This window comes from Diorhabda carinulata, chromosome X (assembly GCF_026250575.1).
Source record: "Diorhabda carinulata isolate Delta chromosome X, icDioCari1.1, whole genome shotgun sequence".
NCBI classification, from domain to species: Eukaryota; Metazoa; Arthropoda; class Insecta; order Coleoptera; family Chrysomelidae; genus Diorhabda; species Diorhabda carinulata.
The window spans coordinates 49,540,289-49,563,664 of NC_079472.1; the positions used below are offsets into that span (position 1 = coordinate 49,540,289).

A 23,376-nucleotide genomic window follows, 5' to 3' on the forward strand; every position below is an offset into this window, starting at 1 on the left:
ATTATTGTCGGTAGAATCAAAACAAGAGTGTCTAAGAGATACTGGATTAGGGTTATTCTTTAAAAATGATGAATTTCTTCGTACCACTCTGTCTAGATTTTCTTTAACTAAGTATGAACGTGGAGTAGAATGTTTGTCTACTACTTCACCCGGTACCCAGTAACCATCCTTCTTTATCATTATACTTTGACTCTTTTCAAATGAATCTCGATGTTTTGCTTCCCTGTCATGATATTTTTTAGGTCTAGATCTTTTCTCACAAATTTTTTTCTGATTAACGTATAGTAACTCTGTTAGCAGTTTTTTAGAAACGGGTAATGTTGTTCTTAGTTAACGATTGTTTAGAAGTTCTGATGGTGAAACACCAAGACCTGTCAATGGAGAAGTTCTGTACTCAAGTAGTGCTTGATAAATATCATTTCCAGGATTACTACATTTTTTAAGAATGTCTTCACAGATGGCAACAGATCTCTCAGCAAGTCCGTTGGACTTGGGATATCGTGGACTTGTGGTGATTGAGGTAAACTCCCAACTTTTGGCAAATTCTTTGAACTCTTTGCTGTTAAATGGAATGTTGTCTGAGATGATACTAGAAGGAATGCCATGGGTAGCAAAGATACACTTTAATTTCAAAATGATTTCTGACGCAGTTTTACTATCCAAGGGAACTAATTCAAGCCAGTTACTGTAATAATCCATTACTGATAAAGAATCTTTACCTGCATAAGTTAAGATATCTGCTGCTACTTTAAGAAATGGGACATTTGGTCTTTCATGTTGCATTAGTGGCTCTTTTACTACACTTTTACTGTATTTCAAACAAGTTTTACATTTTGAAACAAAATCCTGAACATCTCGAGACAGACCAGGCCATTAGAAAAGTTTTCATGCCCTAGCTTTAGACTTCTCAATACCAAAATGGCCTACGTGTAATTTTGATAACATTTTGTGAGGTAACGTTTGTGGAACAACAAGTCGATAATCATGAAAAATTAAGCCTTGATGAACATACAAATTATCTTTAAGATTAAAAAATGCTTTTATGTCTGGATTTGTGATAGATTTTTTATCCTCTGGCCAACCATCACCACAAAAATCAATGATTTTAGATAAAACCAAATCTTTAGAAGAAGCATTTCTTAATTCAATGAGTCGCTCCTTAGAGATAGGTAAGTCAAGTTCAAGAGAATGTACAATCTCTTCCATTTCAGGATCATCTTGGACATTAGATTTGATAAATGATCTAGATAAAAGATCAGCAATAAACATAAACTTTCCTGGAAGGTATTCTACAGTGAAGTTATACTTTAGCAGTTTTATCTTCAGTCTTTGAAGCCCAGAAGACACTTTGTAAATATCCTTATTATGGATGGCTACTAACGGTTTATGATCACTTTTTACAACAATATACCTCCCAAATACAAAATGATGAAATTTTGATAAGCTGTATGATATAGCTAAATATTCTTTCTCAATCTGAGCCCAACGAGACTCAGTTTCTGTGACATTGTGACATGTTCTCCATTGACAGGTCTTTAGTCCAGTTAAACTCTACATTATTTTTAATAAGGTTTCTTAATGGAAATAGTAGCTCAGACAACTTGGGTAAGAATTTTGAGAGATAATTTAACATACCCAGTATGGAGCTCTTTTTTGTTAGTTGGATCTTCAAGCTCCAAAATGGCTTTTACATAATCTGGATCTGGCCGAACTCCTTCAGCAGAAAATATTTGACCTACATAAGCGACTTCTGAAACTTTAAATTATTATAATATTATAATTATTATAATATACTAATAACTTCCTTGAGGATTTCATCATGTTCTTTCTCATCTACTCCCCCAATTATAATATCATCAAAATATATTCCTATTGGCAAATCACCAAAAATTTTCTCATTAATCCTTTGGAAAACTTCTGGACTAACATTAAGGCCAAATGGTAATCGATTGAAAACATATTTTCCAAAAGGAGTAATGAATGTACACAACTTTCTACTCTCCTTATCAAGAGGAACCTGATAAAACCCTTCTTTTAAATCTAACACAGTAAAAATATTTTTATCTCTTAACTTTAAACTAAGTTCCTCAACAGTAGGGATCGGATGATGATCTAAGCAGACATATTTGTTTAAATGTAATGGATCTAGGCATATCCTTAATGCTCCTGTTGGTTTTTGTATAATCACAATATTATTGACCCATTCTGTTGGTTGTTCTATCTTGGAAATTATATCCCTGTTTTCAAGATCATCTAGTGCCTTCTTTAATTTTGGTTTTAATGTTTCTGGCACCCTTCTGCAGTGACTAGAATATGGAACTGCATTTTGTTTTAGTACTATCTTGTATTTGTATTGTACTTTTCCAGTACCCTCAAAAACCTCAGAATTTTTTGTTAAAAAATTATTTTTATTATTAACTTCACTAACTTGTTTTATTAATTCAAGCTTGAAACAGGTGTTTAATCCCAAGATAGGCATACTTTCACAATCAACAATAACAAATTTAATTTTAGAAAATTTTCTTTTTACCATACAATCTAATATTACATACCCCGTAGCTTTTATTTTATTATTACCATATGTATTCAACGATAGTCTATTTTTTACTATTTTATTATCTGCTCCCATCTTCCTAACATACTTTATGGGCAAACAGTTACAATTCGCACCCGTATCTATCTTAAAAGTGATGAACTCGTTATCTATTAATACATTCTCAGTCCAAATATCTTTATTCTTATTCTTAAAGTTCACCTGGTCAAGTGTCACTGAATCTAAATATGGTGTGTCTGATTCTCCCTCGTTACTGCTATTCTCGGACCCACTCTTCTCAACCTCATGCATTTTCTTCTTATTTCTAATCTTTTCCTTACCTTTAAATTGCTGCCTACTTTTGCAGCCCACTGCGAAATGATTTGGCTTTTTACATACTGAACAGGTCTTCCCGAAGGCAGGACAGTTTCTGGGACCATGTGTTGTCTTGCATTTGAAGCACTCGTATGCACTGCTACTGCTATAAGATTGATGATGCTTCTTGACTGCATCCACTTGTGTTGCATTCCCTCTTATATTCTGAACTTGCTTTTTACTTGCTTCTGAGGATCTACATATGTTTTCTGCCTGACTAAGAGTCAAATTTTTCACTGTGAAGAGCCTTTCTTGTACCTCTGCATCTAATATACCAGCTACTATTCTATCTCTTACCAGAGAATCATGCAATGTTGCGAACTTGCATGGCTTTGCTAACTTTTTTATTGCCGTAAGAAAGTTATCAAAGTCTTCCCCTTCTTGCTGACAGCGCGTGTTAAACTTAAATCTATCAAATGTCTCATTTTCAAAGGGCATGCAGTGATTTTCAAACTTTTCTATGACCTTGTCATATTTATCTTCATCTCCAACATTATTTGATGATGTAGACCATTTGGAGAGGATTATTTCTAAAGAAAGCCCAAAAATTACTCCAAAAATGATACGGAAAGTAATACAAGATTTTGACAAAAGAATAATTAAATGTTTACAAAGAGAAGGTGGATATGTCGAAGCAGTAGGACATTGAATTAAAATTTAATTATGTTTGTTTCTGTTTAATAAATATTATTTGTATGGATTTTACAATTTCTACAATAATTATTATGCATTCATTACGTATGTAAATAGCAAGGTTATTGAAAAACAGTAATAAATAGAAAGGTTATCACATTTTTAACAGGGAAGAAAAATAATTTGTACCCAGCTAGAATAATTAATATGGAATGATTAATAAATAATCACAAAACCTGAATTTTCATAATAAATTGCTGTAATTGCATATTTGAATATAACTTTCAATTCAAAATAACTTTACTTTATAACATTTTTCTGATTTGTGAAAACTAAAGATACTTTACTCTTGCACAAATTTCAAATTTTTTAACAAACCTCGTATACTGCTTTAAAAAAATGATATCTGATGATTGCAGAACTTTTTATCAAGTATAACTTTTTTCATAAAACCACTAATAAAAAGTTTTCTAACTGGTTCCAGCTTTAGACACACTGTATATATACATATATATATATATATATATATATATATATATATATATATATATATATATATATATATATATATATATATATATATATACATATATCAAAATACAGGATTTCTACTAACGAACGAGGTTTGTTAAACTGCTCTGGTGAAAAGTAATAACGTCGAAACTAGTCAGTAGTTACAACTTCTCTTTGCAATTGTGAGTCATTGGGGATTTTAATATCGACAAAAGGGTCAATTGGCATCACGCTCTTCAGCGGAGTTGTAATTCAATATTCGTCGAGGCATTAGCCAGGAAAGTAGTTTTTTTCTCCTTTGAAGAACGGCAGAATTAGTTTTCGAAATTATTTCAGAGGTAAATAGTAGAAATCCTGTATTTGGATACACAATTCATTCCCCATCGGAATCTATATTATCGGCGACTCCGCTAAATTTCTATCTGACCATTTGTTCGCAGTTGGAAGTGAGGATGGCGCCATTTAGTGTTCGCTGGGAAATATTTAACTACATGTACCAGCGACGCTCTTTGACGTTGTTTTCAATTCGGGTGTCAAGCCCGAACGAGGGTTGTTAAACTGCTCTGATGTTTGTCAGTTGTTACAACCTTTATTGCAATTGCCAGCCATTGGGGATGTTAATATCGACGTTTTAATTCAATATTCGTCGATGTATTAACCAGGAAAGTAGTTGTTTTCTCCTTTGAAGAAAGGCAGAATTAATTTTCGAAATCAGAGGTGAATAGTAGAAATCTTGGTATTTTTTTTTATCTTCATAAACGAATTCAATAATTTTTCTTCTAAGAAAGGTTACAACTTGACGCTTGATCACAGAAAATTTAACAAATTTCACTTCCGCTACCGCTATCTAGCACAAATTAAAAGCGCTCCGAAACACATGTTTCTCCAGAACGTGTTGAGTTTGTCGCATATGTGTCACCGAATGAATCCGCTAGGGTTTTACATTTGCACAACGGTTTCGCTGAATGAAGACTGAGAGATTACATTGTTGCCATGTTATTATTTGTTTCCTGTTGTTGGCATACAATGATACAATAATATTACCTGAAATTTTGAATTTTAATATTTAGTAGTAAACACTAGAATATAATGAGGTTTATTTATTTACATCTCCTACAAAAGTAATTAAACTCCGCCTGCAATGTTCCGAGGTGGATTGAGTACCTTAAAGGTTGTATAATTTTCTCTGATACACGAGCAATGGTTTCATTCAAACTTTGGATATGAATATTTGATTCAGAGGCTGCAATTCACTATAAATATTGAAATTGCAAACTTAAGATAAAAATTCTTATAGCCGGAGCTTTGTTAGTATGAATGCCGATTCGTTATTTGTTTATAGTTTCAATATTTTTATAATAGATCTCATAAATTTCCTGAAAAAAAAGGCAATAAACCGTTACTGACACTTTATGCCTCGCAGGAGCCAGAATAGTCACTTCAAAAGAAAAACACATTAGGAAATAAAATTTTTATTGTAAATAATACATATAAAATTTGTCAGGTTTAAATAACATATCTTTTTATACAGTTATTTTAATTACAAGAAAACAAATAATGTCTAATATTGGCTAATTTCAAAAACGATCAAATTATAAGATCATAGTTAGAAGAGTTGAATTGTGGAATCAAAATGCAATATCATTGCATATTTGCATTTCTAAATTACTTTACCCAATATGAGACACAAAACAGTCCTACATATGTGTTCTCAAAACTAATAATGGAGGGCAAAGTTGAGGGTGGAAGAGAATCATATAAAAGACAATCCTTATTGCTGAAGAATGTGAGAGATTAGACTAGCCTCATAATTACAAATAACAGGAAACGTTTTGTCCATGAGGTTATCCATCAAAAAGGGGACAGTTCTTGATTTTAAGCGAATATTGTATATCGAGGTCGAAATATTCACTCCACTAACATTTTTGGGTGTAACCATTCCATCCATTACCCTGTATTGACTAAAAATCTCACAACTTTATCGAAGTGGCTGCATCTGTTCTGCTTCTATTTGTTTAGTTTTAGGAACCATAGAACGTTTTTTACTGCATAAACTGGCGAACATAGTATCTCCTAATCCAAAAGTTTCACCTTCTTGTAAAGTTTGTGGCAAGGGTTTATTAAGCGTTTCTGGAAGGAACATTACAAGAAACCCTGATATAATAGATATAACAGCGAATATCATCGCAGGTATTTTTGGATCGAAAGAATCCAAAAGACTGATTAATGGTGTCAGTGCTCCAGATGTTCGAGCACACATTGATCCTAATCCCATCGCGAAACTTCTTACTACCGTAGGGAAAAGTTCTGCGGAGAAATTGAATATTAAAGCAAAAGAACTGGCTATCAAAAATTTCCCAATAAACATGAATGTTAGTGATGCTGCTCCAGTTGTTAGATTGGCTGATAGAATGCAACACACTCCTCCCACGATCATGTCTACACTAGTCAATGATCGTCTTCCTAACCTAAAAAAAAAGTAAATAAATAATTTTATCTTTGAGAGGAAGCAATCTTTGATTACATGAACAAAAGTATAAATATTTTGATATAATATCTGAAGAGCTTCGAAAATAATCGATTATGAAAAATAGTTATTTTCGATTTCTCGAGCAATATTCGTTATTCAGCCAATCTGGATTATTTATTTCATAAATCACTTTTGTATCCTTTGCATGAGAGTAAGAAAGATAGAGCTAGTGAGCGAACTACATAAGCACGCAGTCCCAGACTTAGAAAATAGAGATGGAACAATCACATATCTGTACATATTAGATTGGTTTAAAATAGAAAATCGAACTCAAGGGCAAAAAATAAAATACAGTTCAGTCATAGATTTCTATGACATTTTTAAAATAGCGCTGTGTTTCGAAGTGATACTAGTCAAAAACATCGATTTCTAAATTTTGATGTCATAATTTTGAGCGAGTTAGGTTAAAGAGGAAATGGAATTTAAAAGGAAGGATAGACTTACTTAGTAATTAATTTGTGGTGACGGAAAAATAATTCAGCCGACCTGGAATAGGAGTCGAACATGGATTTAATGGTTACGCATTAGAAGTTTTTCCAATCAAACTATCCTAGAGAGACGTAGCGCATCTATATAAGAGACCTACCACGAGAACCATTCATCTTACCGTAGAGAATCATTTCGAGCTTAATAAGAAACTGGGGAATGTAAGGAATAATAGAAAAGTAAATAATTTTCAGCAATTGAAAACATCATTTGGACAGTCCACGGACTGGGAACCAGATTCAGATCTATTGGTTACAAAGCACAAAATGTGTTTATAAATCTAACACGAATCACCCTACGCTTGGATAATATTGACATTAATTTTCTCATCATTGTAATTGTTTTGTAAAAAAAAAAATGAAAACTATTTTATAACCATAGAAGTATTGAAAACGTTTTTCGATTCTTTTGGAGTTATTAAAAGCAGACAACGGAATATAGAAATCGTGCAAAATCATGCAATCCCATTTTTACATTAGTCCTTTTACATGTTTTGAGATTCTCGGCCAAAGCTCCTGTTCATGGAACTATATGATCTAAGGCTACCAACAATATAAATGCTGTTTATTTTAACCCCTTCTGAGTGCTGTCGGGAGTAGTTTTGAAAATATTTTATTGTTTACAAATATAACTTAACAGAAAGTTACCCTGATGCTAATGTGGCGTCATTCTTATTTAAAACACTTTCAAAAGAAATTTTTACAGGTGGTTTTCTTCAAATTGTCCCACTTTTTTTAATTTGTTGTGCTTTTATCAATGGAATTACTTTTTTTAATTCCATAATTGAATTTCCTTTCAAAAACCTTCCAAGTCACAGTATTGCTTTTTTTAATTCGAACTTTTTGTGTATTTTTCCAGAAGGTTGTCTAAAAGCACTACCTCATTGTTATCAAACTTGCATTATCATTTTGTTCTTTCTCCCTATCTGTTTGACAATGTCTACTTAACTGTGACCTATTTATTCTTGGTTTAAATTAGCGTTTAATCCAGAGTTATACATTTGGGTTAACCTCCGGTTTTACCCTAGGTTGTATATTAGCACCTAAGGGGGTAGTTTGAACTTTTTTTATTTTGAATGTAGCTAACCCACGAAGTCACCATCATATTTTTATTGTTTATTATTTTTACCGCATTAATAAATTACAAAATTTGATCCAAGCAAAACTTAAACACGTTTTAGTTCAAGCCATAAACTAGAATGCAGCTTCTTGAGCTTTTTCAATAGTAGGTCAGCTCCGCCGTCTTTGTTGGTACCTTGACACTTACATCAGTTCATTGCTATCTAGTCTTAGAAGTCAATTTCACACTTGCTTAGACATTCAGTGTTGCCTAACTATCAGACACATGTTTATATTTTCTATATTGCACTATTATTGTATTTAGTGATTTCTAGATTACTCTGTAGAGCCTTTGAGTCCTTAACAACGCGAAATATCTAAACACTTAATACTAGGGTTTATTTATCTTCCGTTTTATAACTTACTTGTCCATCAAATAAACTGTTATACCATAACTTGGTAGCTCGACCACAGCCATTACGAACATGTTAAGAAAAGGATTTCCTTCCAAAGAATTAGTACCGAGAGAGAGTCCGTAATATACCAAACTATTGGCAAACCAACACAACATCACATTAAGTGTTCTTTTCCTCAAATTCGGGGTTCTAAATAAGTCCCCTATGCTTCCAGATTCGTTATTAGTTCTTTCTTCAGCCATACCTTTACTAACGAAATCGGCTGTATCTAAATTAATAGTAGAGCCGTTCATTTTTAGAGCTTTCTTGACTATTTCTACCGATTGACGAATACGCCCATTGCTCCACAGCCACCTAAAATAAAAACTATTTTAATCGCTCGTCTTGAGAGTTGAAATTTTATTTTTGCATATATTAAAAACCTGAGAATACTGAAACAATTTGAAAGTAAGCAATGATAATTCCATGTGTTTCACAGTTCCCTTTTTATTTGTGAACCAGATGCTGGTTCGACTGTCACTTCGAGTTGACAGTGGTAAGGAAGCAAAAACCTACCATGAGAATAATTCAGGGGCAATAACTCCTACATTAGTAACAATACTAGTAATGGAAACAAAATTGATTGAAAGAACACAATCGATATGAGAATTTTCTTGAGTGAAATACTGTGGCAATTTTTGAAATGGTTTGTGGGCGCAAGCATAGTAACCTAATACTCCAGTACTCCATTAGCATCGTTTTTGTAGAACGCACTAGTCTACCACGGGCCCAATGTTCAAGCATTTTTAAACCCAGCTTGTAGCGTTTACAAAGCATACTAGTTAGAGGTTAATAAGTGCATCTTTAGAGCAAGTGGTACACATATTCACATAAAGTACGTTACTATATCTTTTTATTTGGATCCTTTTAACTACGTTGTGAATGGCATCTCGGGAAGCGTATTCTTCAATAGGCATATATGGCATCTGGTTATAACAGTTTGTCACTTTTATGCTATAAGGGCCAAGTTTCCTGAAAGCTATGCACCTAGTTCGCTTGAGGTAAGAAAAAGAAAATCGTCTATTCACTTTCTCATTACCTACCTGGGATATTCTTATAACATGTCCTAGTCTGAACTTGATTGTATTTACAATGAGTAATTTATTGCTTATTTTGAAATCTTTACAGCGAATACTTGCTTTATTTCAGAGTCCTGTGTACTTTTAGATGACTTATAAAGCATTCTGCTCAAATAACCGACCATTTCCCTTCAATGAACAAGCTGTTACCCTAAGTTAATAGAGAATAAAAAAGGATATTATCTTCAGTGAAAACCTAATCTTTTGTTCAGTATACTTGATGAAATTACTCTATTTTATTATTCGTGACAAACATATAGAGCTGAGGGTGTAAAAAGTGCTTTGTCTACCTTGGAGATTCATCCATAAGCCAAATATGTCCGATTAAAATTAGAGCATGACAACCGTACACAATTTGTAAAACTTGTCTATCTTTTATTAGCGCTCCCCAACCGGCAACTAACATAATACCTGTAGCAAAACTTGCTTGAAAAGCCACACCACATATTGACCGTTTGCTTGGACCGACTAATTCCATTGTAAGTACAAAACCTAAAAAAGTAAATAAATATAGATGTAGTAATATTTTCTGAATTATTTTGGTGGAATGTGAGACAAGAAAATATTTTATCAAAAATATACCTGGTATATAACTTCCTGCCGATCCAAATATACCATAAAAATACCTCAATATAACGAAAGATATAAACTCGGGAGTGAAAGCTACAGCTACACCTATTATTAATTGTAATACTGCTGACCAACAGAATATAGGTTTTCTGCCATATTTATCTGCCATTTTTCCTAGCACCACAGCGCCGGTAAATACTCCTAACATATAAGCGGATTGCGCTATAGCACCCATCCATCTAAAAAAACAAAAATAATTTGTTTGGTCTTAAATGAATAACTTATATTTACAGTGATATTTTCCTCTTTTTATTCTTATGAATCTATGAATTTTTTAGAATTTCAAATATTAAGGTACAGTGTGGACTGTAAATTTATAGTTTTGAAATTGCTATGAAAATAAAGAAAAGACATTGTGTTCAAACAAATCCTTATTTAAATCGAAGAATTATTCTTGGTTTATTTACATTTACATTCGACTTTTAAGAAAAAGAAATATCATCTGGAAATAGGTCTGGGCTACGGGGATCCCCACAAACCACCTATTTTCTAGATATTTCACACCAAGATTGACTCAATTTTTTAATTAAAATTCAGAACCATAAATGGCCAGCATAAGTAGATATCAAGTTGGTGAATTTGACACGAAACAGAAAAATTTAATGTTGGTAAACACTGTACAATTTCTCTTGTTGATTCATTAGTTGCTTTCTAAATTATTAAGCACTTTGTCTGGGAAAACATATTACAAACAATTTGTTGCCGTGTCCGAGGTACAAGCTACTTGATTAACTGAATATAAAATACAAATACTATGGAAGCACTCCTTTGAAACTATACTTTTTACTATAACTATATATCTTCTTAAGGCCGCTTGACATGATGCAAGACAACGTGCAATGCAATGCAAGACGCAATATATATGAAGAAATCTAGTTACTTTTGGCTTAAAACCAACCTATCCATCTGGCTCCAAAACCAAGACAGCAGTAGATATAATTATTGACAGTCATCCACTGACCACTTTTTCACTTCGTTACTTACTTAGTTTTGTTATCATCACTGTTAAACTGGTCACAAAAGAATATATCAAATTTTAGGTAAGGTATTTGTTTAACTCACTTATTGAATTTTTATTAGTGGCAGCCATGATGCAATGACAAAAGACACGCGACGTGCAATATTCATCTAGGCAATATTTCGACCTTGCAAGAAATTGCATACAATACACCATGTCAAGAGGCATTTAGGCCCTTTTTCAGGCTTCTTCACTAAATAATAATCAATAATCCCAATTTGTCTCTGAATCCAATAATATAAATTTTTTTTTTTCTAAATAAACCCAAATGTAAATCGAAATGAATTTGAAATACATGCCCACATATCGTCAGTGCTACAGTTTGTTGTTAAAGAACAATTCTGAAGTTCATTGAGTCCAAAAATTTGTGTTTGAGGAGCAAGGGGAAAACGCTATTGTGTTCAACAAACAGATCTTAAAAACGACAATTTGGAACATGGGTTTAAGAATAAAATTGCTTAAACCCATGTAACCGATGTGCTCGATTGGGTGCTCAAATTGTGTAAATGGAAAGCGACTATTATTGTTGGGTTAGATGCTCGTGTTTTTGTGTGTAGTGTTAGTTTTTGTTAATTTTTCAAAATAACTTCTAATAAATGTTGTGTTGTGTGTAGTGTTAGTTTTTGTGAATTTTTCAAAATAACTTTTAATAAATGTTGTGTATAACATTGTGAATCTATTAATTATATATATTTGTTCCCAAATCATCGTTTGTGGATATATACAATACTAAATTAACTGCAAGAGATTCATTACAAAGTTCAAGTAATAAAATTTATTAAAATTTGATGTAATCACTTGATATGTAAAATTTTAATGAATTATTTTTGTATACAATATTTTTTTTAAAAATAAATATTTTCTTCAAGTTTTGTTTTCACCTTTGACTCAGGTAATTATTATAATTAAAGAATTATAATATTACTATTAAAACCAGATTTATCTACATTTAATTTGGTTAAGGAAATAAGTACTCTTACAATAACTTCAATATTTTTATTGTAATAAGATTATAATTAATACATTTCCAGATTTATATTTTTTTATAATAGTTCTCTAAATTTCATCTTTTGTGATATTATATCACAAAAGATGTTTAGAAATTCTAGAGTAACATATAATGGAAAACCTATAGAACGGGTAGAAAAATTTAAATATCTAGGAACATGGCTCGATGAAGAATGGTCGTCGAACGGTGAAATAAAATACCGAATTGAACAAGCTCGAAGTACATTAATAAAATTTAAAAATGTATTTACATGTACCGACTTTGATCTTGATCATAGACTGAGACTTGTGCGGTGCTACGTTTGGTCAGTGCTTTTTTACGGGATGGAGGGTTGGACCCTTATGGTAAAAAACATCAACAAATTAGACGCATTCGAAATGTGGGTATATCGTAGATTCCTGAAGATACCATGGACTGCCAAAGTGAGGACTGAGGATGTTCTCAGGCGTATCAATAAAGACCGTGAAGAAACGAAAGATTGCATACCTTGGCCATATAATGCGAGGCCATAAATGTCAATTCCTTCAGCTGATAGTCGAAGGCAAGATTGAAGGTAAGAGAGGATTGGGACGGAAGAGGATGTCATGGTTGCGGAACGTGAGGCAGTGAACGGGTATACAAGATATTCAGACATTGATCCATACCGCTAGAGATAGAGAAGCCATGAAAAATGTGGTCGCGAACATCCATTAATGGATACGCATTAAAAAAAGATATTATATCTTGAAAATATGTCATTTTCATAAATATTTTAAACAAAAACATTAATATGAAAGTTGATTAGTTCTGAGGTAGTTCAAATGATTTAAATTATGCGCCAATAATAAAATTTAAATTTGCCAGTATTTTATGAACGATATCAAATTAATAGTTCAGGTTCAGACACCTTATTGAAGTTTTAAAAGTTTTAAAATTATTCTCACGCAGCGTTCATTTGACTTTGTATTCAATTCGCACGATCATATTGGTCAATTGCAATTCATGTTATTGGTTTTGTTCTAAAGTGAGGGCAACATGAAAATTATATCGTTATTATTAATTTTTTTTTTATTTTAATTGGATGACATTTTGTATCGTGAGAAAAACACGTATTACATTAAGAAAATACTAGATTTTGTTTGCTTTAAATCCATTATATCATAATAAAATACGATATACAGTGGAAACTCTATTAACCGGACTAATTATTGTCGTTAAGGATTCGGATAATCGAAAGTCCGGATAATCGAAAGTACGAATAATCGAATGTATGAAGAAAAGCGGATGAAATAAAATAAGTTTAATAATAGTAATATTTATTAATAAATAATGATAATAATTATAATTATATTATATATATTATAATTATAATAATAATTATAATAATATAAATATATTATAATATAATTATAATAATAATTATATATATATATAATTATAATAATAATTTAATAATAAGTTTTAAATATTTGGTAATTGGCATTTGACGTAAGCTACTTTTTCTCTTCAATGCTGGTATATTACGAATTCGTTTCAGCTGTAGTAATCTCACAGCATCACTTTCCGTTTGTTTTTCAAACCATTTGAGAGCTGTTTCCAAAGCCCGAAGTGCTTAATCATGAGATGATTCTCCGTCATTTTCCACGTCTAGATTTTTTTGATCGACATTGTCACAAGTGACCCATTCTTAGATATCTTATATTTCATAACTTGGCTCAATATTTAATTGGTCGCAGTTGATAGTCCGGATAATCGCGAATCCGTATAACTGAGGGCCGGGTAATCGAGTTACTACTGTATATGTTTAATAACTACAAACAACTAGAGTTATATGACTACGTTGTATATTGATCGACACGTCTTAATCTACTTAAAACTATTTTTGTTGTTTTTCACAACTATGCGTAACATTGGCAAGTAGTCAAGTCAATAGTGTATCGAAAATACAATACTTTTATTTTTAACTTTTATTCAAGGTAGAATATCAAAAGTTACAAACTAATTATATTTAATGGCTTCTATACGAGGTAATTCTCCACCATATACTATAAGACAAAGGAAACAAAAGAAATAAACTGTAAATTCGGCATATAATTAAATTTGAAAAATGTTTTAATTTACTGTTATGTTCAATATTACGGGATACATTTTGAAATAAGCCAATTCACCTATGTGATACTGCTTTCTCTGGATGAAATTATTCATCATTAATATCCATAAAACTAGGATAACAAAACAACTTGTCTAATTTTGACTGTGAGATGTGGAAACTAAACAGTACTATAAGTAAATGCAATATAGTACAATTGAATAAGATTATGGGGTTAAAAAGTGTTGTAACACGCTCAAAATTGGCACACAATTTTGCAGTATTTGCAGAAGTAAAAATTATTTTCCAGAAAATGGGTAGTGAACGACAAGAAATATATCTTATAGATTAAAGGTTTATTAAAATTCCTACAAAAATGATCTCTTGCCCTTTTACGTACCGGGTGTCCCAATAAGAATGGCTCTCGGCCATATCTCAGGAACCGTTTATAGTACAGCTTCGGGAAAAAAATTATAACAAAATTGACCTCGAGAAAAACCTGGAAATTATTCACATAGTTGTAGGTCCACCGCCAGAAGGCGTATTAGCTAGCTAGTCTACCTTAAATTATATTTCCATTTTAACTTCCATAACGCAGTTTCCCGGTGACAGAATAAGTAATATTGACATAATAATTGAAACTATTATTAATAGAACAAGGAAAGACAATTTTGAGGAGTCAAAAAATGTTAAAATCCGTTCAGTCAAACCGGAGTAATTTATGTTTAAAGGAAAATGCTTAAAATTTACACATTTCTTAGGATATCTCGTAATACGAAAAAGATATCGACATGCGGTTTTCGCTATTCTGTTGCTAATTTAGTCTACTTTTATATTCCTTAATTAAAACTGCATGTTTCCATTTAACATTTTTCAAGGATAGCTAGATTTAAAAAAATAAATAAATAGTGCCCTCTAGCGCATACGTTACTAATTAGGTTGTTTCGAAACTATAACTCTTACATTGGTAGAAAGGAGCTCTCTTCAAAAAGACTAAGTTTGCATAGAGAGGTTAAGTAGAACTGGACTTACAGGCGTTTTTTCATAATAAAGTTCCCGCTTCCCCCCACCTATTATTTGAAGAGATAGACTAAAACTTGTAAAATTAAATATACGCTGAATTTCTTGAAGAATACGATAATCATAGTTTAAATGCATCTTAATTAGGCAAAATTTGTAAATTATTCATTTTATAATTTTTGGTATCTAATTAAGCCTTCTGGCGGTGGACCTACAACTCTTATTGGGACACCCGGTACATTTAGTCGTTTTCTGACAAAACGTGATCGAAAGCTAAGATCTAAGATTGCCTTCTTATTTTTCCGCCACTGCGGAATTGATACAGTTCGGGAAAATTAAATAAAAAAACAAATCTTATATATTAAAAAAATTGATGATTTCCATTTCGAGTCCGTTCAGGCGTTCTACCCAACCGATTTGCTTAATTTTTTTTTGTTCAATGAAAGGTATTGATGCACAGATCAGCCATCAACCATCGGATTTCATCTAATTTTCACCATTCTCAAGTTATACTCAAATGCAATTTCCCCCTGTTGTTCACATACACACATTCTATCCTCAATATCTCAGGTTCTATTCAAGATAGAGACATCGTTTTGGTTTAAGAACACTCGCTGAAACATCCTCTTTCTTTTGAGTTTTTAAACACTTAAATCGGTTGAGTTGGAAAGGATCTAGGCGCAGACATTCAATGTGGAGTTATGGATTTTTGTAGGTTTTTGGCAATTTTTCTACATTCAAAGATCTATATCTCAGGTTCTAATATAGCTACAGAGTTCGTTCTTTTCTATTATAATGATTTCTGATACTTATTTAATGGAATCGATGCGAGCGAAGCCGCGGGTAAAAGCTAGTTAGTTCTTAAAAGAACTGATTTTAACAATATTTAATCCAAAAATTCGTTACTAACAACACAGTAAACAAAGTTACTCGATACGTCAATTATATCGTTGTCTCTGTTTACGATTACTACCGTCAATTTAAAGAAACTATCGCGTATGTCTTGTAGTTTTACTTGTAAAGAAGACAATCGATCTTAAGTAGATAGTTTGTAGAAAATATGTGTTTGATAAATTGTAGATTGAGTCACGTGATGGGAAGTTCTATCCCGTGATAATCCGACTTTATTTTTGTCTATTATAATTATTTTAGCTAGGGGACGATGCTGAAGAAGGCAGAAACATTTTATTTACCATATTTTTTACTCCGAATTTACCGAAGTTTTTATTCCTTAAAATATATTGAATCGTATTTACCTACATTCCGAAGAGAGATTTTACTAATATTTTCAATGCGAAATCTTAAGCATAAGTTAAATAAATATATTTTTTCTATTACCCTGCATAAAGTACGTACTATAAACACACTTTCGAGCGTGTGAAACTTTACTTTATGCACTGTAGTGGCTAGAGTACGAGACTCACATGCGAAAGGTCCCAGGTTCAAGTCGCGCTGATGCCATTTCTTACTTTTCTACTTATCTAGCAATAATTATTTTTAGATAGCATTTATACATGCCAAAGGGCAGAGTTGACAAATTTAATAGTACAATTTCGTCTATTGTTTTGTTAATTTGTTCTAATCATAATTAAAATGTTTAAAATATTATCAAACTTCTGTATTTTGATAAAATTTTCGTTATTAGAAGAAATGTTGTATGCAATTTGTGTGTAAATGCCTTTCTTCGACTCATGTGATTGTTGTATTCATCGTAAAAAGGCAACTTTACACACTTGTTACATAAGTAAATATTTTTTAATTATATATATATATATATATATATATATATATATATATATATATATATATATATATATATATATATATACTATTCATATCTATTTTTTTAGTCGTAAATACAGTATAATATTTAACTTTCGACAATGACGAATTACATCTGCGTGACTTTTGACCAACATTACCGATCGATGAATAATTTATTAAAAATAGGCTGAATTGAGAACTATCTGATATGGTTAACTTCTCCGTGATCATATGTGTATCTTAAAAATTTTAAACACTATTCAGCAGTCTCATCGGTCCCATATAAGGGCTTTTCGGAAACTATGATCATATATCAGTTGATTGTGGATCCTTACCCAGAACTAGATTTTGACCATAGTTTCCGAACATCGTCTTCAATTTTCTGTGAAAATTTCAAATTTAAAATATGATCTACGAGAGCTTTTCATTTTTATTACTTTGTAGAGCGTCAATTCTATGATATTTATTTAGTGGTATAACAGTTTATAAATGTTTAATACTAATAAGCTATTTTTATACTGAAATGCTATAAAGTGTAAAAACCACAAGCCTCAGTAACCTATAAATTACGCTTCTCAAGAGAATTCATAATAGACAGCCATTTAAGGGAAATAAATAATTTTCAAAAGACCATAGACAAACGAAAAAACTCGTCAGCTGATCGCACTTACCCACTGGTCTAGCAGGGTAGATCATAATCGGGTTAACCTGATCATAGTTTTCGAAAAGTCCTATAATAATTTTGTGAATTTTGTGGTAATTGAGCAAAAAGAGCAAGATGGTTAGTACATAACAGTCAGAATACCACATATGTATCTGATGATTTATTTCTATCCCAATTCAATTTACTGGAAAGTTTGAATTTGGTAGAGAATTTGTTTTCGTTTTTTTTTTTCTGTAACACATAAACCAAGATCACTTTAGCACACGCTTAGAGTTGATATTATCAGAGTTTCATGACTTGAAAATTAAAAGTGCCAAAATAGCCTTTTTGGAATAAAGACTCTGATTCTCCTTGATTCTAAAACGTGAAAATTGCCTATTCTAACAAAGCCACGAAATTTCCTTTCCGACTTCTACATTTTTGACCATGTGCGATTTTCAAAAATTAATGTGCGGGGTACTTCCTGGCCTAGATCACCTAGGTGATGGCGCGTGACAAATGAAACTCCGACAGAATCGTATATCCGGCCTGGCTCTTAATCTATAAGCCTTATGCGACCCTTTCGACTGCATACCCCAATGGTATAATATTGATCGACAATGGAGTCGACCACTGTTAGGTTTTTTGGTAAAAATATGAAATTGTTATTTTCAAACTAGAAGAGGTTGAAGTAGCATTCTCATGGCTATGTGGCTATAAAAAGAAAACTTGAAGTTCTGTATGTGTTCTCCTAAATATTGTACCGAGAAATCCAAATTTACGTATGCTAAATTTAAAAGTACTCACCTTCTATCACAGACAAGTTGCCATTCAGTAGCTCTCGTATTACCATAATAAGTCGTATCAAAAACAAATGATGTACATTTGTAAGTTGAATTCGTTGTACTGTTCATCAAGGTGCATTTATCGTGATAACCTGATTCCATAATGGGGAAATATCTCGATAAAAGTGTTTCATTTAGATGAGTATGCGTCTTATTTACATCATAGTCAGGAATTTCACATCTGAAATAAGAAAAAAGGAATTATTTTCGATAGAGAATATCGTAGAAATTACAATAGAATCGCTGAGGCAACAAAATCAACAAAGGCTATCAAACACTGCAAAAAGGAAAAGTAAGCCTCGTGTCATTACAAACGGCAGAAGATGTAAGAGGGTTAGACAAATAGTCGAAAAGATTTTATAAGATAATGGCGAGGGCAACAGGAGACTAATAAAAAATAACGAGAACAGAAGGAACTAAATTCATCAATACCATAAAGAGATACACAAAGAGACAAAAACGGAACTAAATACATCAGAGAACAAGAAAGTAAAAAGCCTACAACAGACATAGTAATTCATGGTAACTGGTAATATGACGTTGACGATATACATCAATTGCCACACAAAATTACACACCGAGGAAAGTTTGCGGACAAAATTTTGACAGTGCCCAACATCACACGGCATATCCTATTCAGGAACTCCTTAATTCATTCAAATAAGAGGCTTTCGTCACTGAGTGTGACGTAAAAATTTCAAAGTTTGCCCTCTGCCCTCATAAGTTTGTTTTGTTGATTATACAGGAATATTTTTTCGCTCTTTGAAATGAACCCGATATATTTTTTTCTTCTACTTACTTTCAGCATAATCCTGCATCCTGACAACCGATGACATTATTGTAAAAAAAGTGCTCAATCAGCACTCTAAAAACTAAAGAATAGTATAATCGAGTTATTTGAATAGGAAAAAGAGAAGTTGAACTAAATATTTTTCAAAATTAATTTCCTTTCTAATTCTGAATACTTGATAACTGGCCTCACGATTCTACTAGTATACTGATCTTATTGTTTTCTACCTTCACTCCAACACTTGCCTTCAGTTTCAAAAGATAATAACTTATTTATCGAAACTAGCTTATTTATCACAACACGCTACAGAGTTTAGAAAACGTAAAACCGAGTATACATATTTTTTCATTCATTTTTCTTATAAAAATATTTTCTTTTACCTAAATTCTGGGACTGCACCTACTGTAACTAGAGACAGCATATTTAGACCAGCTGTCAATGCCGATAAAATATGAAGAAAGAATTGCCATGCTTGATATTTTCCAAAGTCGCCTAGAAAAAAAAAATCAATAAATATACATAAGAACGTATGTAAATTTTCTTGTGTACGAAATTTTTCGTGCAATTATAATTAGAAATGATTCTTGAATCACTTTTTATTTCTGTTATAAATAAAATACTTTATTTGTTTGACAATTCTAAAAGTGAAACGTTCGAAGATTTTTCTGCAAATATTAGATTCTCGTGGTAATATTACAAATCCATCTATAGGACTTATCGCAATACACATATGTATTGCATTAAAAGTAAATATTGATTTCTACTTATCTAAAATTCAGTAAATTTTAGTATAACAATTTAGTATGGCTACTTTGATTAAAATAGAATTTGATGATTTGGAAATGTCGAAAGAGAAACTATCCATTTCAGGCATTAAAGAACGTTTTAGATGAAATTGATGCCATCACATAAAGTACTAATATAATATGTTTGCCACATTATTATGTTGCATTAAACCCGATAGAATTAATTTCGACTCAAACTTTAGATGCAAGATATAATACTACGTTTGAAATTAAATCAATTAAATTAAAATTTATTATCTATTGAAGCCTTGCAAAGAGAAATTGGATAAGAGCAATACAGCATATAAAATAGGCAAATCATTTGAAAAAATTACTTGGGATGATGGACAACATGGAACTCGTGATAATTAAAATTGAATAATCTGAGTAAGACGATTCAAACTATAGCGATTTTCAATTTATAAATAAATGTTTCTAAAAATGAATATAAACCTGTATTAATTCGGTTAAATACCTAAATGAGATTCTGAATTCTACAATAAGTTGTTTTTAATGAAATTACCACAGGCATTTTAAACTGGGAACTAAACACAAACTTTTATATCCAATATTATTAAGGGTACTAAGTAGATGGGGCAGTTATCTATTGTACTAATAAAGCATACAAACTTTTAAGTCATATTAGTTCGTTTTGAATAATAATTATTTATTTTTCACCTTGATATTGTTATTGTTTGCATTATTGTTGCTAGAAAGATAAATATTAAAATGTTAAAATGTAACAGTCAAAAATTAAAAATGGAATTCCTGATGAATTTGCAACATGTCTAAAAACACAATGCTGCCAAGAAAAACTAAAGAATAATTACTGTTAGGTTGGTCCAAAGAGTACCAACCAAAAAAATCCTAAATAGAGAAAATACACTGAAATTTATTAATAAAGCACCAAACGAAAAATTATGGTCATAGGTCACATTAATATTTGGTGGATGTCGGCAGTAAAAACTTGTGAATATTTTAGTCACCTATGTAGAAGATAGAAAAGTCTTTATGGTAACGGTGCTAGGAATCAAAACTGACAACAAACGAGTTTTCATCAATGTCGATGGAGAAACTTGCAAGAGATTATATTTTTGACTCGGAAAAAAACACTTTTCAACCTTCAAGACAATGCTGTTGGAAAAATACATTTGGGAAAATTCCCTGAATTATTGCAAAATATTTGGATTTGAATAACCCCGAAAAGAACACTGGTTATTGTTTACGACAAACATCGGCAACTTTTTAGCAAGCATGACTATGGTGAAGCGCCATTGTGGATGGAAGAGTACCACATATTTAGAGGACAGCATATCCTCAAAACATAAAGTTCCAAGAATGTTGGTGACCATATCATATGGATGTCACATTTGATTACAAAAATAAGAAACCCGGACAATGAATAATGAGTTAACCTTCGCTTCAGAAAATATAGCTATCAACGGAACCTTACAAAACTGCCAATTGTATGTAAATGCACACAAATAATATATACACCTAAATTTATATTTTGTATTTTTATAGGCCTAAATGCTCGCGCGGGTTCGAAAGTAATCCATTATGTAAATGGTATATAAGGTATAAAAACATATTAATATTAATATTTGGGTGATTCCGTTCTAACTGTGATTTTTTGTATTCAAAATTTCAAGATTTTAAAATTTAACTTTTCTAACTTTTTTATGCATATTATTCATCTATTTTACTGTAAAAATAAAACTCTAAGAGGAATTTACTACAACTTCAAAATATCACGAGCAAGACACAAATGTCGGATTTTGAGTTCCACGGTACTGACTCATTTATCCACGGTACTGACATGGTAACTTAAGATATTAAACAACAAGTGCATCAATTTTCCTCAGTTTGATCATAAACATTAGAATTTATAAGGTAATTAGTTTAAATCATTTGTTACGACAAAAAAAATTAATAATTTATCGGTAAATTCTAGGAATGGACATGACACGGTACTGACATGGTAACTTAAGATATTAAACAACAAGTGCATCAATTTTCCTCAGTTTGATCATAAACATTAGAATTTATAAGGTAATTAGTTTAAATCATTTGTTACGACAAAAAAAATTAATAATTTATCGGTAAATTCTAGGAATGGACATGACACGGTACTGACATTCAAGTGATGTAGTATAAGTTTTCTTTAAGTGGCAAGTTATATTGTATAAAAATAATGTTTAAATATCTTAAGAATTATTCAATTAACACAAAATTTTTATTAATTGATTATTAATTAATGACTAGTACAAAAAAACAATACAGGACATTGAATATCACAGTTATAATGGAATCACCCATTTATCAATTTAAATTTATTTGTAATTTAAGTACTATGATGGTTTTTGAAGTGTTTGGAAAATTTTAGTGGTTTAAAACTGGTTGAAAAAGGTACTTCACATACTTTCCGATTAAAAATATTGTATTCTCATCGATCTGAAAAGTTGTAAAATTTTGATTTTAATTGATCGCTGGAGTAAATGATGATGCGAGTTTATGAAATTATTGTTTCGTCATCGCTCTTCGTTTTGAAGTTCTCGAACATCAGTGAAGCTAACAAAAGCGTGTTAAAAAGGGGCGGTCCGGGCGGTATAAAATGAATTCCAGTAGATTCGCCTACATATCCATTTTTTTTAGATATTAGATAGTAAGATTGGATAATTGTTGATTCATTATTGTAATTAAATCTATTTTTATTTGATTATTTTTTCAATCATCCAAGTGTTTACTTTCTTAATACTAACATTTCAATTTTAGTTTATTTATATTTGATTAATGTGAAACTTAATTAGTAGATCAATAAAATGAAGATTCGAATTACTTTACGACAGGCAACACTGTAAGTTTGAGTTCATTTTAGCTTGAATTTAACGGACTTATATTGAAAAATGTAAAATATTGATTAGGCAGTGAAAAATAAAATGTATCTGTACAAATATATTCAAAACAAATACAAGAACAAAATAGGCTCAAACGGAAAGTGGAGATATTAAAATATCCCATAAAATTCGTTTTAATGAACAATGGGCAATCACCTATCATGGTTCATCTATTCATGAGTCATTTCAGGAAATAGATAACTAATAGTTACAGTATTTTCACAGGATACGGTAATGTTGAAAAC

The 23,376-nt window shown here is 31.4% G+C and overlaps 1 protein-coding gene across 1 annotated transcript in view; it reads right to left on the minus strand.

Annotated features, from left to right (window-relative positions):
* Positions 1-5,510: 5,510 nt before the first annotated feature.
* The window catches only part of LOC130902537 (organic cation transporter protein), a 55,534-nt gene continuing 37,668 nt past the window's right edge, over positions 5,511-23,376 (minus strand). Inside the window, exons 2-7 of the mRNA XM_057814757.1 lie at positions 19,830-19,941; positions 18,622-18,840; positions 10,245-10,471; positions 9,953-10,154; positions 8,554-8,898; positions 5,511-6,522 (exon numbers count right to left, since the gene is read on the minus strand). Coding sequence (XP_057670740.1) covers positions 6,033-6,522; positions 8,554-8,898; positions 9,953-10,154; positions 10,245-10,471; positions 18,622-18,840; positions 19,830-19,941 — 1,595 coding nt within the window. The 3' untranslated portion in view covers positions 5,511-6,032. The remainder of the gene's footprint in view (positions 6,523-8,553; positions 8,899-9,952; positions 10,155-10,244; positions 10,472-18,621; positions 18,841-19,829; positions 19,942-23,376) is intronic.